The sequence below is a fragment of the Balaenoptera musculus genome, chromosome 14 (genome assembly GCF_009873245.2).
Source record: "Balaenoptera musculus isolate JJ_BM4_2016_0621 chromosome 14, mBalMus1.pri.v3, whole genome shotgun sequence".
In the NCBI taxonomy this organism is placed as follows: domain Eukaryota; kingdom Metazoa; phylum Chordata; class Mammalia; order Artiodactyla; family Balaenopteridae; genus Balaenoptera; species Balaenoptera musculus.
The window spans coordinates 15,247,910-15,265,631 of NC_045798.1; the positions used below are offsets into that span (position 1 = coordinate 15,247,910).

The 17,722-nt window shown below is 56.3% G+C and overlaps 1 protein-coding gene across 1 annotated transcript; it reads left to right on the forward strand.

Moving 5' to 3' along the window:
* Positions 1–1,418: 1,418 nt before the first annotated feature.
* LHX5 (LIM homeobox 5) lies at positions 1,419–10,694 on the forward strand. Its single transcript, XM_036823455.1, has 5 exons — positions 1,419–1,938; positions 3,938–4,161; positions 4,860–5,137; positions 5,841–6,006; positions 9,814–10,694. Exons 1-5 carry the CDS (start codon positions 1,766–1,768, stop codon positions 10,179–10,181), a joined length of 1,209 nt encoding a protein of 402 aa, XP_036679350.1. The 5' UTR covers positions 1,419–1,765; the 3' UTR covers positions 10,182–10,694.
* The last annotated feature ends 7,028 nt before the right edge of the window (positions 10,695–17,722 follow it).

Below are 17,722 nucleotides of genomic sequence, written 5' to 3' on the forward strand. Positions count from 1 at the left end.
ACAGGAGCACACAGACTAATACACACAAATATTAGCAGAACTATGCACAGATATAAACACACAAAAAATACACGTGCCAAAATGTATTCACATGATTGATTCATGAGTAACTCTAAAGAGAGGCAAAAACAAGATTCTCAAACAGCAAATGTATAATAACAAACTCAGCAAATGCACCCAAACACACATCCACAGCCAAGCCTCAGCGCACACAGATGCTCCTCTGGCTCCCAGCCTGCGGGCCCAGGCCCTACAGACCCCATTAGCCCTCTTTCCTGGAACGGGAAGGGAAAATCCCACTTTGCCTGCCTGGCCTCCCTAACTTAGAGCACCCCGGTCAGTCGCTGGGTTGGCGCTTTAAGAAAGGAGGCATGGCCCTCTCCCTCCCCCCACCAGAGTCACATTCCCCCTCCACACACACCTGCGAATGCCCCACACACCCTCCGAGCCCCGTGGAATGGCACTTCCTGCCTCCTATGATGGCTCGAACTTGCACACTCCGCCCGGACGCCCAGCGTGTGCAAACACCGCCCCGCGCAATCTCCAGCGTGCCCGCCTCGGCCGCGCTACCCACTCACCGCGGCGCCCCGACTGGCTGACCCGGGATCTGGAAGGTGCAGCGAGGAAAGCGGAGACGCGGTGAACATCACTTCAGAGCTGGCTTCAGGAAGGCCGGTGCATCCTGGATCTCCCCCTCCCCACATCTCCCCCGAGCCCCGTGGCCAGCGCGCTCTGGCTGGAAACAACTCCGCGGTCTGAGACCGGGCCAGAGGACATTCCCCGCGAACCTGGGTCTGGGCTTGCTCGGCCTTTCTCTCTCTCTCTCTCTCTCTCTCTCTCTCTCTCTCCCTCTCCCCGAGAAAGGACGGGCTGGGCCCCAGCCCCCGCATATGACAAAGGAAGCCGCCTCCGGGAGTCCCGAGAACCTCGCGGCCGCAGCTCCAGGGCGCTGACCCCAGGGGCGCGCGGATGGGGGAGTCCAAAACGACGGGCTGGGCTGGGGAAGAGGAGGCAGACGTAGAGCGCGATCCCGGCCTCGGGCAACTTCTGCAAGTTCCGTGGATTGTGAAGGGGGCAGAGGTCCCCCTCCCACTAGGCCTTCGAACCCCAGCCCCCCAAATATGTGTGAAGAGAGAGAAGAGAGACGCAGTTTTCAGATCGCGCGGCCCCCAGCCCCCAGCCCCAAACTGGAAGGTAAATACTTACTTAGCCTCCGAACCAGGTACAAGCTAATACTCAACAATACTGATGCCTTGTTTTTTTTGCTCTGTCCGGACCGCAACGCTGTAGCCAATTTAGATATGCTATAAATTTAAGAGGTTGCCATGGCCACCGCGTACCCATTGGCCGCCGGGCCCCCTACGTGCCTCGCCACGTCACCAAATCTGAATAAGGATGCGCGAATTAGGCGGCGGCCAGACAAAGATGAGGATCGGGACCGCTTGAAACTGGGGGAAAGTGCCGGCGCCTCCGCCACCGGGGAAAGCCGCTCGGCAGAGGCGAAGCCAGCGGCCACCCAAGATACACTGGGGCGCGCGGCCCGGGGCATGAGGCTGTGAACGCCACTACTCCCCACCCCGCCCAGGGCAGCCCAGCGCCAGGCCCGCAATCACCCAAGGACTTGACCGGCTGAGTCTTGGTTCGGACCGGACTCGCCCGGCGGCGGCCAAGAGAAGAGGCGGAGAGCAGCGGCGGGGCCAGGGGGCCCGAGGGCCGGGGGCCCAAAGGGAGGGCAAGGCGGCCCGAGCCGCCGGGGCGCGGGGCTATGATGGTGCACTGTGCTGGCTGCGAGCGGCCCATCCTCGACCGCTTTCTGCTGAACGTGCTGGACCGCGCGTGGCACATCAAATGCGTTCAGTGCTGCGAGTGTAAGACCAACCTCTCGGAGAAGTGCTTCTCGCGCGAGGGCAAGCTCTACTGCAAAAATGACTTCTTCAGGTAAGAAGCCGCGCCGCCCTGCTGCCCGAGCGCCCGCCCTGCAGGCGCTCCGCTGGGGCGCCAGGGAAGGGGACACCACGAAACCCATCCCAGCCTCCCAGGCCCACCAGATTCAATGGGGAGCCGGGGAGCCCACCACTCCCCTCCTGTCCTCGGTCCAGCAAGGGCCTGAACCCAGGCAGTGACGAGAACACTGCTTGGCTGCTTGTAGCTTGGCTTTTCCAGGCCGGCTTGGATCGGTGCTGGGCCAGGGGGAGGAAGCCTGACAAACTTGCTGCCCCTCCGTCTCTGCCTCTTGCTAGCTGAGGCCACCCCAAGGGTGGAAGCTTCCAGCCAGGCTCGGAGAGACTACGGATTTTTGCGAAGTTAGGGGCAGCTGAGGGCTTCTTCCACCAGGCAGAGTTCGGGAGTCCAGAAGCTGGGCTCCAGGCAGGTGGGACCCCCAGAGTGCTTCTGGACAAACAGAAACTTCCCAGCTCCTGAGGGGGCTCAGCCAGAAAGGCCTCCCCTGGTGATGGGGCAGGGAATCTTCTCCTCACTCCCCCCATCAACTCCTTAAACATTTTCTCCTCTGTTGAAAGTACAAATGAAATGGAAGCTGGAATCAGGACCTCCAGAGTCCAGCCTTGCTGCCCACGGGAGCCCTCAGGCAGGTCACAGCACATCACTTCTCTGAGCCTCACTTTCCCAGCTGAGAAATGCCGAAGGTCGGCCTGGAAGGCTGTGGGGTTTTTGGCAGCTCAGCCCTGCCTGCTTCCCCCAGCTTTGTGAGTGCCAACTGCCTGGAGGGAAGAGGGGGTGCGTGATTAACGCCCTGGAGAAAGGCTGCTCGCGAACCCAGTACCTGGCACTAGGGAACGTGAATAGGAGAAAATGTCAGACGTGCCTTTACACGTGTAAACTCCTCGGCCCCAGAGGCCCAAGTCCCCTAATGTGGTGGTGCTTGCAAAGCACCTAATGATTTTTGATAAGGTGCATATGGCCAATTATGCTGCCGGATAAGGCCAAAAGTGACTTATGGCTTCTAATGCCCTCACTACATCAACGTCACCCAAATTCGCCCTGTTTAGAGACGTGGGTACAAGTAGACGTGGGGCCCCAGAGTCCTGGGCCCTCGCCCTCCCCCTCCACCGGCACCTGACCCCTCCCAGTGCCGGTCTGCACCATCCATTTCGGGGGAGGCCAGCCTTCTCCCAGCGCTCAAAGAAGAAAGAAAAGGATTTAGACCAGGAACGCAGAAAAGGTGGCATTGGAGAGAGCCCGTGTTCTGGCCATGCAGGTTTTGGATTGCCTTCTGGTCACATTTTCCCACTGCCTGCCAGGGCCTGAGATTTGGGGACCTGGAGATTCAGTCCCTGCCCTTCAGAGTCCACAGGCCCCTGACTTGCTCAGGCGGGGCCCAGAGCAGGGACTGGAAAGTGTCCAGTGCTGGTGGTGCTGAGGATCAGCAGAAAGTTCCCTCCTTCCTGCTAAGGTTCAGCTCAGAAGAGGGGCTCCCGCCAGCTCCATTGCTAGGACCCGACAGCCAGGCTCATTGGCCCTACCTGGACCCCAGCAGACTGTTAAGGATCCAGGAGGCAAAGCCGAGAAGTGGTCCAAAGCCGGCCTGCCTGGCTTAAAATGCTTCACGACCTCCAGAGCAGAGTTTGCCAGGAGCAGCCCAGGCCGATCCGGTAGGGATGTGGGGTGGGGGCGGGGCGCGACTTGAGGTGCTCTGGGCCTTCCGCTGGGCTGAAGGCTGCGCCCATTGCTGGAAGCCCAGCAGAGTCCAAATAAACCTGACCGAGGCGTGACAGGTGACAGTCCCAGTCTCAAGAACAGACCTGGATATTTGTCTCACGTCTTGCATTCTGGCCAGGGAGGACGGGATTGGGATCTCATTTGACAGATGTGGAAATGGAGGCTTTTCAGAAGCTAGGGCAGGGTGGGAAGAGGTCAGGGCCTCAGGAGGATGGGACCCTGGGCTGGCCCCGGGTGACAGGCCGTGTTGTGTCTGCAGGCGCTTCGGCACTAAGTGTGCAGGCTGTGCGCAAGGCATCTCGCCCAGTGACCTGGTGCGCAAGGCCCGCAGCAAAGTCTTCCACCTCAACTGCTTCACCTGCATGGTCTGCAACAAGCAGCTGTCCACGGGCGAGGAGCTCTACGTCATCGACGAGAACAAGTTCGTGTGCAAGGACGACTACCTGAGCTCGTCCAGCCTCAAGGAGGGTAGCCTCAACTCAGGTAGGAGGCCCCCTGCCCCTCCCCAGGCCAGGCCCCAGCGCCCTCCAGCCAAGGCCTGCCTGCGCTCCCTCCTTTGCCCCCTGCGTGCCTGCGGTGCACGGCTCAGAGCTCTCCACTCGCACCGGGCAGGTCAAGGCACGGGGAGGTGCGGGGGCTGGGAAAGAGAGTCAGCGTTTGGAGCCAGCCTTCCAGGTTGCCTACACTGCCAGCTCTTCCCCGCCCGCCTCCAATTCAGGAGCCTTTTCCAAGCTGCCCTCCTCCCCCAGTTTGGAACCGCACAATTTCCCCTTTCCGAGTCTTTTCAGCTCCTGGTAATTTCTAGCCGCACTGGGAGGACACTAATTGAGGTCTCGAGGAAGGAGAGGAGGGAGAGGAAGGTCCCAGGCCCGGAGGGCATCTGTACCCTCCTCCCGTCCCCTCTCCTAGAAGGCCGGGCTCTCCAGAGAGCGCGACTCCCCCTTTCCCAAGCACTAGCTGAAAAGTGCTGCGAGGGCTTGAGAAGGGCGCTTCCGAAGGCCCAGCCCCGCCTGGAGGGAGTGGGCGGGCGCCGGGCCCCTGGGGGAGGGGCTGTCGCCGGGTTTGGGAGGGAACCCGCCGGGGTTGGTGGTGGCCTGAGCCTGCAGGAACCGGCTACCCGACTGGAGAGGTCTCGGGCCGCCGCTGACGCCCTGCCCCCTTCCCGCTCCGTCCTCTCGCAGTGTCATCCTGTACGGACCGCAGTTTGTCCCCGGACCTCCAGGACCCACTCCAGGACGATCCCAAGGAGACGGACAACTCGACGTCGTCGGACAAGGAGACGGCCAACAACGAGAACGAGGAGCAGAACTCGGGCACGAAGCGGCGCGGCCCGCGCACCACCATCAAAGCCAAGCAGCTGGAGACGCTCAAGGCCGCCTTCGCCGCCACACCCAAGCCCACGCGCCACATCCGCGAGCAGTTGGCGCAGGAGACCGGCCTCAACATGCGCGTCATCCAGGTGCGGCCCGGGTCGGGGCTGCTCGGGTCACCCCTCCCCAGCCCCGCTGCCTCCGCGAGCTGCGAAGCTCGGCGGAGCCTCCCACCCAGCCTCCTTGGCTAAGAGCGCGCCGAGTCCGGTCTAGGGGCAGACGGTGCGCCGGAGATCGGGGCCAGCTGGTCAGACTCCTAGCCAAACGATTCAGCCTAGCCCTGCTGTCTTCCGGCCGTGTCATCTTGGGCGGGTCACTTCACGTCTCTGAATCCCACCCCCGCCCCTTTCAGGGAAGGTTTTAAGCCTCGCTGGAGTACGGGACCTTTCCTGTCCTCCCATCCTCTGAGCAGAGAAAGAGGCGATGTTCTTCACGTGCTCCTTCCCTGCGCCCGACGCGCGAGCAGACAGACAAACGGCCAGAGCCCGGCTGGGGAGTCGCGGGGCCGAGACCAGAGCCGTGCCGGGCGGCAGGCCTTTATAAAGCCGTCAGGCCGCGGATGGGCCGAGGACCAGGAAGCCCAAGTCTTTATGAGTCGCCCCACGGGTCCGCGAAATCCTTTACCCTTGGCTGGTTCGCCGAGGCCCCTCTCCACCCCTTTGGTCTAATCCGGCCCGGCCCCGGCTCAGGGCATTCTTGGTGCGCAGGAGGCGCTAGGACCCAGCGGGGGTGGCCCGGGCAGGGAGAGAAGGGGACCCGGAACAGAGTTCACAACCCCTTCCTCTGTCGCAGGTGTGGTTCCAGAACCGACGGTCCAAAGAACGCCGGATGAAACAGCTGAGCGCCCTGGGCGCCCGGAGACACGCCTTCTTCCGGAGTCCGAGGCGCATGCGCCCGTTGGGAGGCCGCTTGGACGAGTCTGAGATGTTGGGGTCCACTCCGTACACCTACTATGGAGGTAAGCAACCTCCTTGGACGCGGTGCCCCACACCTAGGTCAATGCTGGTTGAGGGTGCAGGGCCGGATAGCCGTGATCTCAGGCTGCCCCGGGACCCCTCCCTCCCTTCTACCCATGCAAGACGTACACAATCATGAGCACACCTTAAGAGACACGCATCAACACAGGTACACTCACCCACAGATACTTCCTGGACAGAAAATCAGACACATGGGTTCACTCAACCATGCAGTGGTACCAACAGATAAACACATGAGAAAAGCAGGGACACACCCATGCAGGACCACATGAGTTCAGAGACCTCAGGGACACGCATCTAGACACATGATCACCCGCAACCAACACAGGTATACCCCACCCCCTAGATATACTGGCACTCTTACGCAACATACCAAGTCAGGCACTTCTGCATGCATCCCATCCCAACCTGACACACAGCCTTTGCCGCCCTGGCCCACGGCCTGGTGTATTTGGCACCAGCAGGAAAGCAGGCACTGGAGGGCAACACCGGCAGTAGGGATGGAGGGGTCAGGATTCATCTGGGGTTGCCCCCTTGCTATCTTCCAAGTCTGCATCGCCTGTTGGGCTTCGGGGACTGTGTACACAGCATCTGGCCCGGTTAGCCCAGAGGCTGGCAGTTGCTCTGGACTAGGACTCCCGCCCACCCTCTGGCTTCAAGCACACCAGGGTTCATCAGGGCTGGGGTGGGCAAGGATTGAGCCAACCCAGTTATGCACTCTCTGTCCTGGGGGCTGCAGAGGGCGAGGAGCCCACTTTGCACAGAGGAATTTCATGGCTGGTGTTACCAGGCTCAGGCCTGGGCGAACTCTCCTCTTGGTCACCCCTTCCCTTCCTCCTTCCCTCCTCTCTCCTCCCTTCACCCCACTATGTTAACTTACTTCGCTCTCCTTCCTGGATGACCTCTTCTGACTCCCTCACCTCCGCTTTTTGTTTTTTGTTGTTACTGGTTTTTTGGTTTTTGGTTTTTTTGAGACCCAGTTGTTTTGGGGCACTACTGCACTGACTCACCGTCCTACGCATTTCAGACTTGTGGACTCTAGGAAGGCACCTTCCCCTTCTATTCCCGAGTCTCTGGACTTGGGGAGCCCCCAGGAATGCCTCTGCCTGAGCGGAATCTGTGCTCAGTGCCACCCAGCCTGGGGGAGGAGGGGCAGAGACTAGTAGCCCAGTTTGGGGAGAGGTGGCAATGTGGATGGCCAGGAGCCTGGTGCCCAGGCAGACCCAGAAGGGAAAATAAGAGAACCCTATAACCAGCTTTGGTACATCCTCAGGCCTGGGAGGTTAGATCTTCTGGCCTGGCCAGGGGCCCCAGAAATTGTGGATGAAATGTGGTGATGTGCTTTTCCGGGAGCGACTGAGATGGCAGGGCCCAGGTTGAGGGGGCTACAGACACCAGAGGCAGCCGGGATTGTGGACTTGTCCTGGGGCCTCTACTCACCAACTCTCTTCACCTATCTTTGGCTCCTTGAGCGCAAAATCTCCGCCCGGCGCAGGGAGGCTGGCGGGGAGGTACCAGTCCGGAATTTTTCCCCGCCTGGGTAATTAACCAAGGTTTCCCCCAGGACCAGTGTGCCTCTCACCAATCCCACCGCCTCCTCTACCCGCGTGTCTGCTAGATGGGGTGACGGCCTGGACACGCGGGCCCCTCTTTCCCCGGAATCGGGGGGGTGGGGACCCCCCAATCCCAGCGAGGCAGCCCCGCCTAATCCGTGCTGGGAGATCCCGGCGTCGGCGGCCGGCAGCGGGCGAGAAAGGGGCCGGGCGGCGGGGCCGGCGGCTCCCCGTGGGAGCGCGGACAAAGCCCCAGCTGCGGCTTTTGTGCCCTTTTCAGACGGCGTTTGTTCCAATTACCTCCGGCCCGGCCGCCATATGGGCGGAGGCGGCGCGCTCCGCGCGGGGGCCGAGGCCCTCCCTGGCTAGCCGGCTCGCTACGCGCCGTGGCCGTCCCCCATCCCCGTCCCTTAGGGGCCCCAAATTCGCCGCTTCCAACCTTTCTCTTCACTTACGGGGAGAATGGAATGAGTGGTTTTTAAAAAGTAATTGGCGACCGTTTTAGCTGTCGCCTAAACCGTCTCCAAGCCCGCCTCCAGACACTCCCCATTTGGACTGATGTCGGGGGGGGGGGTTGGAGGGGGAAGGGGGCGGCAGGGGCGTCCAGAACTCGCCCGGGTGACAGACCCCCAACACTAAGCGGGAGGCGTGGGTTTGCAGAGGAGACCCGGCTTCCGGGCGCGCCGGTTTTCCCGCCGTACAAAGCGGGTTATTGTCACGAGTGCGGGCTACACGGTGTTCCTTTCCTGGGTTCCCACACCCCACTCCTTCGGGGCCCACCCGGGGGGAGGGGAAGAGGCTGTGCGGAAGGACTTTAGGAAAGGGGGCTCTAGGGGGAGGTCACACGGTTGGTGCAGAAACACTTTGCTGAGAATGGGCGAGCGTGTCATCTGGAGCCCCTGTGCTCCCTGAATTTGTGGGCAAAATTCGCCTTTGTGCATTTTTCCGGAGAGAGAGCCCATAGCTATCATCAGTTTATCAAAAGCGCTCAATGTCCCCAAATACTCCAAAACCCTGGGGTCCTGGCAAACCCGCCTGGGGTCAGCCTGGAGGACCGCAGGCACACGGAACTCTAGACACGGCCCGGCGAGCGTTCTCATCCTCCTCCCCCTCTCCCAAGTCTCTGGGCCTCAACTTTCTCCGTTCCAGGCCAGGTGAGGCCGGGACAAACGGTCGGAGTCCCACATTCACGGGGACGGACGCGGGGCACAGGGCCGCGCCGGGTAGGCGGGGCGCAGGGGGCGAAGGAGCGGGCGCTGAGGCCGCCTTGCGCGCTCCGAGTCCAGGGTTCCGCGGCCGGGGCCCAACTCGCCAGCCCTTAGGCGCTCCGGCCGCGCTTCTCCCCGGCGGGGTCGCGGGCCGATCTCAGTCACTTCGCGTCCTGGTCTCCGTCCGCCGCCCCTGCATCCCCGCCCTACTCCTCTCCCCGGCCTCTCAGCCCCAGCGTCTCTGGCCGTCTGTCTGACTCATCTCGTGCGTCTCTGGGCGCCTCTGTCTCTCCCGACCTTCCGTCTCGTTCCTGGGTCTCTTGCCGGGTTTTCCCCGTGTCTCTAACCACACGGCCGTCTCATCTTTCTCTTTGCGTCCCCTAGACTGTCTCTGCCTTAGTCGAATAAAGCCGGGTCTCCGTCTCAGCCGTGGGTTCGGTGACTGAGGCTCTTTTCTTGCCTTGACACCGGCTCTGAGTCTGGGGGCTCCCTGCTGCATCCCCTGTCCGCTCCCCTTCACCCTGTCCTCTGCCGATCTCTCCCTGTCTCCTTATCTGGCAGTCGCCGTGACTCTCGCTCTCTGTGTATCTCTCACCAACTCTAAGACACTGTCAGGAATCGTCACTGTCTGTTGCGCCTCCCGCCACCGCTGTCTCCCCTCCGTCTCTCTTTGTCAAGGAACCTCTCTGCGTGTTCCTCATCGTCTCTGAGCCTCTCCCGGCCCCTGAGTGTAGGCTTTCCGTACTTCCAGTTGTCCCTCTGCCCAGCACGAGCTCCGGGGCTGGTCCTCCGCCCCTCCGGCCTCCCTTGGTCTCCGCAGGCCTCTCCACGGGTCTTTCTCTAACCTCGAGTCAGTGTCGCGCGGTCTCCCGTTAACGTCCTGTCCCGGTGGCCCCCACCACGTCCCACGTCTCTGGCCTTCGTCTCCCCGGGTTCCCTCCCCCGGGTCTCTTCCGCCGGGTCCCTCGAGTCCCTCGGCGACCTCGCATCTCTCACTCTCCCCTCTCCCGCCCCGTCCCCTCCGCAGACTACCAGGGCGATTACTACGCGCCGGGAGGCAACTACGACTTCTTCGCGCACGGCCCGCCGTCGCAGGCGCAGTCCCCGGCCGACTCGAGCTTCCTGGCCGCCTCGGGGCCCGGCTCGACGCCGCTGGGCGCGCTGGAGCCGCCGCTCGCCGGCCCGCACGCTGCCGACAACCCCAGGTTCACCGACATGATCTCACACCCGGACACGCCGAGCCCCGAGCCGGGCCTGCCGGGCGCGCTGCACCCCATGCCCGGCGAGGTGTTCAGCGGCGGCCCCAGCCCACCCTTCCCCATGAGCGGCACCAGCGGCTACAGCGGACCCCTGTCGCACCCCAACCCCGAGCTCAACGAGGCCGCCGTGTGGTAAGGCCGTCGGGCCGGGCCGCCCCCCGCCCCCCGCGCTCGGCCCTGGGGCCCCGCCCGGCCGTCCCCACCCCACCCCAACCCCCCGCGCCCGGGACACAGCCTCCCGAAACCAAAGCGCCCGACGCGGCCGCGGCGCGGGGCGCCCTCGGGGGCTCTCTCTCGAGTCCGAACTCAACCGGCAGCTGCTTCTCGGCTGGGCGCGGAGGGGTACCGACCCCCGCATCTGCATCCACCCCTCGGACTCTCCGGGAACCCCCCGGACTCTCCGGGAACCCCCCGCCCTCCGCCAGCGCTCCCCGGCAGCCGCGAGCAATTTCTTGGGACCAAAGTGAATACTCCGGAGGGTCAAGAGATTTCAAGCACGCTCTAGACTTCCCCCGACCCCCCACCACCACCCCGCACCTCTTTGGACCAAGAGAGGGCTGAAGCCAAGGGACAGAGACAATTTTTTTCCCCCTCCTTGCAATCCGAGTGCCATTTTGTAATCTTATTTCTCACTCTGCTTTCCCGTCTTTAAAAAAAAAAGATAAGAAAAAGAGAGATCGAAGAGAGGAAAGGGAGCAAAATGAGTTAGAGAGAAGATGGAGAGAGCGCCAGCCAGAGAGAGAGAAAAGATGGAGAGAGAGAGTGAGAAACACGCTTGGATGGGGGTGTCACTGGGAGGAAGACAGAGCCACCTGCGCGTTGGCGCCCCCTGGTGGCCAATCTTGAGGATCACGGTCAGCTTCTCTAGGAAGGGGCGGGGGGCGGTCCGGACATTGGCGGCCCAGGTCCAGACCCCCACCTCTTCCTTCCTTTGACATTTATTCTGAGCCCGGGGGTCCAGGCCAGACTCAAACACTCGCCCACCCTGCGCTCCCCCTGGGCAAGGCGCCAAGATTTCTTGGGCTCTGGCCCACAGACCACCCTCCGTGCCCGGGTCCTGGAGGCTGGGCGGTCAGGATGTACAGTATTATAATTTTTTGGAAGTTGAACGCTTCTAGTTTCCTTATTTTGTATAAAGAAGAAACAAATAAAGTATGTTTTTGTGTTTACTGTTTATTTATTGTACACTAGTTATCTGGGGTTGGACATTTTATATTTTTAAGAGGAGGGTGGTCAGAGCGAGGGAGGGGAGGCAGAAAGAGGTTTACCTAAAAAAAACACACAAAAAAACCACAAAAAAAACCACAAAAAATCAACTTTTTTAAAAAGAAAGATTAATAAAAAAATTCTTTTTCCCTCCGTGCTGTGTGGTTTTCTTTCTTTCTTTCCTTGTTTTGTTTGTTTGTTTGTTGTGCCCCTGTCTTCAGTCACTCAGAGTGAATGGAACTATTCTGGTTCTTGTTTCTGACATAACACAGACTTGATGGGTGCAAAGACCTCTCCTCATCTAGAGGGGTGGAAGAGGGGTCTTTTGGCAATTACCAGGTAAGGAAGGTGCCTGTCATGTTTTTTCTTTTCTTTTTTTTTGGACTGCTACTATGCACCAATAGTATCTCCCCCTGCTTTACGTAATACCCCGATCTAACACACACCAGCCTGGCACATAGTAGGCCTTCAATATATTTGATGACTGAATGGATGTGTGATTTGTTTGTCCCCAGAAGAATTCTAGCTTCACTCCTAATTACACCCCCATGTAATTCCAGGTGGCAGAAACAAAACCAAACAAACAAAAAAACAGGCTGGTAGACCCAGTGCTAGTTACCTGCAAGGCTGTATTAGGACAGAAAGTGCCCCCAGGGAGAGCAAGGCTGTTTGTCCTGCAGTTCTTACGCAGTGCCTGCTTGTGCCCTTCCGTAAACCAGCATGATGGAAGGGAGTCCTCCAGGAGACTTAATGGGCCTGAGGCCACTCCCTAAAGACACGTCCCTCCCTCTCTCTGCCTCAGTTTCCCTACTTTCAAAAGTGGGGACTGGAGGAGCGCTTCCTATGCCTCATTTCCTTTCTGCTCTAACAGTGTAAGATGAGAAAAGCAGATGAGGAGAGAAGAATAGATGGAAGAGGGTCCCGCATTTGGATGCCTTTTCCCCCAAACTTAGGGTGGGGGGAGCGTGCCCATTTTAGCAGCGGCAGGAAAAAGAGGGAGACAGGGAGCTGGTGGGTAGCGAACCACCAATGGGCACATGCTAAGAGTTCTCCTCATCTGTCCTTCTTTTATGTGGACATCACAAGAATTAAGTCGAGGTGACCTGACTTTTTCTTTTCTTTCCTTATAGCACATTTATCTTTATCAGACAAATGCTACTTGCTCATTGTGGAAAATCTAGAAATTTCAGATAAACAAAAGGAAGAAAAGGCAGTCACCCAGAATCTCAAGTAAAGTAGTTGATGCATTTCCTTCCAGTTTTTTTTTTTTTTTCTTTCTTTTTGAGACTAGAGATGGTGCACACATAGACACAGAGCATAGACTTGCCCTTGGCATGCTCACAACTCTGGGAGCACCAGGCGTGGGAGAGGCCCACTCTTGTGTCAGGGGATCCTTGAATAACCCTGGGGTGGCCCCATCAAGATCTCAGAGGGTGGCTTCGGAAACCAGAGTCCAGGAGGGATGTGATCTCTGGCGTCACGTTCTGGACTTGAGACTAATTCCCCAGGGGCTCTTCCTCTGAGTGTTTGTTAGTTAGGAGGTTTGGGAGCAGAGGTCACCTAGGAGTGGGATGAGGGAAGAACAGAACAAGGGCCCTGGTGTCTGGGAGACTATCTGGCTGGTCACTGCATCACCTTTTTGAGCCTCAGTTTGCTCCACCATGAAATGGGCTCACAATGGCATTTCATCCACATTGGAGAGATGCAATTTAACCCGAGCCCAAGGTTTAGGAAATATAGGTCTTGGATTCAATCCTCATCCCCATCCTCTGCCAAACACACACATACACACACACACACACACACACACACACACACACACCACCTTCCTTGGATGATGACAAGGGGAGAGAGAAGGGGACGCTTGTCAAAATCAGCTCAAATCCACCCCCACTCCTGTGAGCTCATTTCAGCTCCCCTAGTGCCTGCTGGGCCCAGGGGCTCTGGGAGGAGAAATCCCACCCCCACTCCACCCTGCAGCAGTGACCCTGCAGGTGTCACTATCATGGTCTTGGGTGCACTTAATTAAGGAGGCAGTTCCTAAGGAAGGCTGGGTGGAGAAGGAAGAGAGTTGGAAAGGGACATTTGTCCCTACACACCCACAACCATTTTCTCAAAGTGTGATCAGAAGACGAAGCTTGCTAAAAATACGTATCCCTGGGCCCCCTGGCTCATGGCTGGAATTGCTCTCTGGCGTGGTGCCCAAGACGCTTCACATTTGTCAAGCTCTCCCGTTGCTTCTGAAGTCTCCCAAACTTGCAGGATCTCTGCCTGAAATAGTCTTGTCCAGAGTCTAATATGATCCTCATAACGCCCCTTCAGGATGAGCGTTGTTATCTCCATTTTACAGATGAGGAGACTGAGACTCATGAGCCGCCTGGGGTCACACAGACATGGAGTAGTTTTGAATCAAGAGCTTCTGCTTCCAGAGCCCACATTGTCCCTGGACCCAGGACGTTGCTCGGCACAGGTAAGACCTCATTCTGTGTCTAACAACTACATGAATGAATGAATGAATGAATGAAATGAAATGAATGTGCTCCAGCTGCCGTAAAAAGAGCTTCAAGAAAGACTCTAATGAATGCTAATTCTTACTGGTAGCAACCTCACTGGATTTGGTTTAAAAGCCCTTCCGGGGTTAAACAAAGCCAGTCAGAAGGGCAAAGGGCTCAGTGAAAATTGCCAAGGTCGAAAGACAGAGGACTTCCAGCTTCTCCACGTTTGTCCTTGTTTCTTTCTCTCTCCCCCGTCCTCGTCCCTTTCCTCCTACATTAATGTATCTGTTCATCTCCTCTATCTCCTCATCGCCTGTATTTATTATCATTTAAAAATAAAAGATCTCCGAGAGGACAAGAAATACTGCGAGCTGTGCAGGTAAGGAGGTTAGCCAGCCCCTGGCTGCGCCTTCCAGCTCTGGGAAAAGGGGGACATCGCCTCTCCCTTGCTGCCCCGAGGCTGTAATTCTGGCCAGCGCTGGACGGTGAAGCCACATGTATTCCAGCCCTCGGCGTGCATGCTCTGCCCCGCCCCCATCTCTGTCCTCCTGCCCTGAAATGAACACCCCACGGAGCCCGAGCGTGAGATCTGACCCACTGTGCTTAGGACTAATATTTAAAATGCAGAATGGCTCTGGAGGGCTCCTGCTCCCAAGCCTTGTCGTGCAGTAAAAAGATATAAACAGAATAAATTACCTCTCTAGCTCGGATTATGAGAATACCCATCTCCTGACCGGAATTTTAAGTCCTGTCTCCCTCATAGTGCTGCATCCGGCTGATTTATGGAAACCCGAGCACTTCTCTGCATATTTCTTCTGTTCAGCCAAGTGACCGAGTTTACCCTTCCTATGCCATTAGCGTTATTAACACCTGGGTAACCGATCATTGCAAATGGGCCATTTCTGTGATGAACGGAAACCTCTCCCACTGCTTCTCTGGGGCCTTGCCGCCTCTGGCCTCCTCTTTCTGCACTTTGTGCCGGGGCTCAGGACCACCCCCAGCACCTGCTGATGGGCTCCAGGGGGTCTGGGAGGAAACCTCTCACCCCAGCAGGTGTCCATGCTTTCAGGCAAGCAAGCAGAAAGTGATAATACCACTCATTTTTTTATGCCTCAGAGAATGTTCCAGATGGAGGGCAATGCCCCCATTGACCAGAGATAGAAACTGAGGCTCAGAGATGGCAAAAGACTAGCCTAAGTTCCCAGAGAAAGTTTACAGCAAAAGTTGGGATCTGAATTCAAATCTTCCAGCCCCTTGATACTCAAAGTATGGTCCGTGGATCAAGAGCAGCGAAATGCGGAATCTCAGGCCCCACCCCAGAACTTCAGAGCCAAAGAGTGCACAAGCCCCAGGAGATGAGGGTGCACATTCGGTTTTTCAAAGCATTAGCTTAGAAACACACGCAGGTTCTCAATAATCCTGTTTTCACTGGAGGAAAACCTTATGGTGTAAATTCTCCTTGCTCAGAAGCAGCAGGGACCCCGCTTCCACGGTCATACCACGTGAAGTTGAAGCAGCTGGCCAAAGCAGTGTCACCCACCTAGGCACCCGTAGCACTGTGTCCACTGCTTCTTCCATTATAACACCTCGACCCACACTGTGTCTGTGTCCTGATCCCCAGGCTGTGAGCAACTTGAGACCAGGAAATGTATGTGACTTGATTTCGGCCACTCTACCTCTCTGAGCCTCAGCTTTGCCATCTATAAAAAGGGCACAATAAGATCTAACTTCAAGAGTCATCACAAGAGTTGGCACTTCCCTGGTGGTCCAGTGGCTAAAGTTCCGTGCTCTGAATGCAGGGGGCCTGGGTTCGATCCCTGGTCAGGGAACTAGGTCCCACATGCCACAACTAAGAGTTCACATGCTGCAACTAAGAGCCCACATGCCGCAACTAAGACCCAGCACAGCCATATAAACAAATATTAAAAAAAAAAGAGTCATCACAAGGGTTAAATAAGTCTTCATATGTTATGGTCTAAACACAGTGCTTGGCACGGAGCAGACCATTGACTAATAAACACTGAATGAAATAATAATAATACCGGAATAATAACAATGGCTGTGTATCGGATGCTGTAGCTACTGTTATCATTATCCCATTTTCTTCTTTGAAGAAATGCTTAAAACGTTTTCTAAAACCAGGACTAACTTCACAGCCTATTTGGACAGAGATGCAATTTATTACTTTCCACAACATACTTCAAGATATCAATGTTATCTAATGGAAAATTATAGGGCTTGTAAAGATAAGAATAGTAAGAGATCAAGGTCTAATGAAGAATAATTTGGCAATCTGTTTCTTTTTATTTTTTGGCCACACTGCGTGGCTTGTGGGATATGGGATCTTAGTTCTCTGACCAAGGATTGAACCTGGGCCCTCGGCAGTGAGAGCGTGGAGTCCTAACCACTAGACTGCCAGGGAATTCCCTGGCAATCTCTTTAAAAAGAAATGTACCACCAACGGATGAAAAGAGAAAATGCGGCATGTCCCTACATGGAATATTATTCAGCCATAAAAAGGAATGAAGTACTGGTATAGGTTAAGACATGGGTGAACCTTGAAAACATGATGCTAAGTGAAAGAAGCCAGTTGCAAAAGGACCATATATTGTCTGATTCCATTTGTATGAAATGTCCAGAACAGGTAAGTCCATAGAGACAGAAAGCAGATTGGTGGTTGCCAGGGACTGGGGGGAAGGGAGGTACCTGGTACCTAACGGAGAGCTTGGGAACCTCTGCTCATACCTGCTGCAGGCTCTCGGGCTGTTGCTGCTTCTCAATGGCAGAAATTGCTGGAGGAAGAGTTTGCCTCACATGCCTTTACGGGTCCCTGAGACCAAAATCAGTATCATTGTGCGATGCTGCCACGCTATTATTTAACCAACAGTGTGGGACACGGACCCACGGGAGGAACCAGGCATTTTTCACAGGTGCCTGATGCCTCATGAACAAGTCACTGTCTTTTCAGTTCTTTGTCAGCCCTTCTGATTGTTTTAGGGAGAGTCTCTGGTGCTAGCTTGCTAACCCTGGCTTACGCAGGCAGGCTTGGAGTCTCCGCAGGACAGAAGCTAGCTAGGATGTAATGGCATCGTTTTGTTTATCCTTTTATATATTGCTACATGTATCTAATTCTGGGAAGTGATACTGTTTCTCCATTTAGAGTGGTGATAACTGTTCTCTTTCTAAACAGCATTTAAGGTTTCAAGAAACTTGTGAATTAGGTAATAGTAAAGATGATGCATGGATCTGGCACAACCCTAGGTGGCAAGATGGGTCTGGGGATGATATTTCAGGAATGTGTTCACTCAGAGAGAGCTGGTCCCTAAAGGCCACTCCAGGTCACTGGAGACTTCTCTCTGATGAACTCACAGTCCCATGGGATTTTCAGTTTTGGACCAGCTTTGATGTGGCTGTGCTGTGTGACTATGATTAGGTTACTTACCCTCTCTGGACCTCAGCCTCCTCGTCTGAAAAATGGGGATGGGAGGTGGACTGAAGACCCTGCAATCAAGTTGTCCAGACCTCTACCTGCCTTCCTGAATCTGTTCTTCATTCATTCATTCATTCACTAGGTCATTCAGCAAATATTTGTTGAAATAGTATGCACTGGGCACTCTTCTGGGCTCTGGGGTACAGATGTGAATAGGACAGACTTGATCCCAGCCCTCACTGAGCTGATATTTTAGTGGGGGAGACAGACAGTAACCAAGGGAAAAAATAATTGGTCATTCCAAATAGTGGTAAGAAAAGAAGGTGGTGAGATTGGGAATAACTGGGTGTTAAAACAGGCAGTCAGCCAGGCTGGTCTAGGGTGAGGCAAGTGGGGTACTCATGTTGGGTGCAAAATTTAAAGGAGGTGCACACCAAAAACTTAGAAATCAAGATAAATCGTACTTCTATATAATATTTTTGAAAACTCAAAATTAATGCAAAATAATCCGTAATGAACAAAACGGCAACATTTTAAATAAAGACA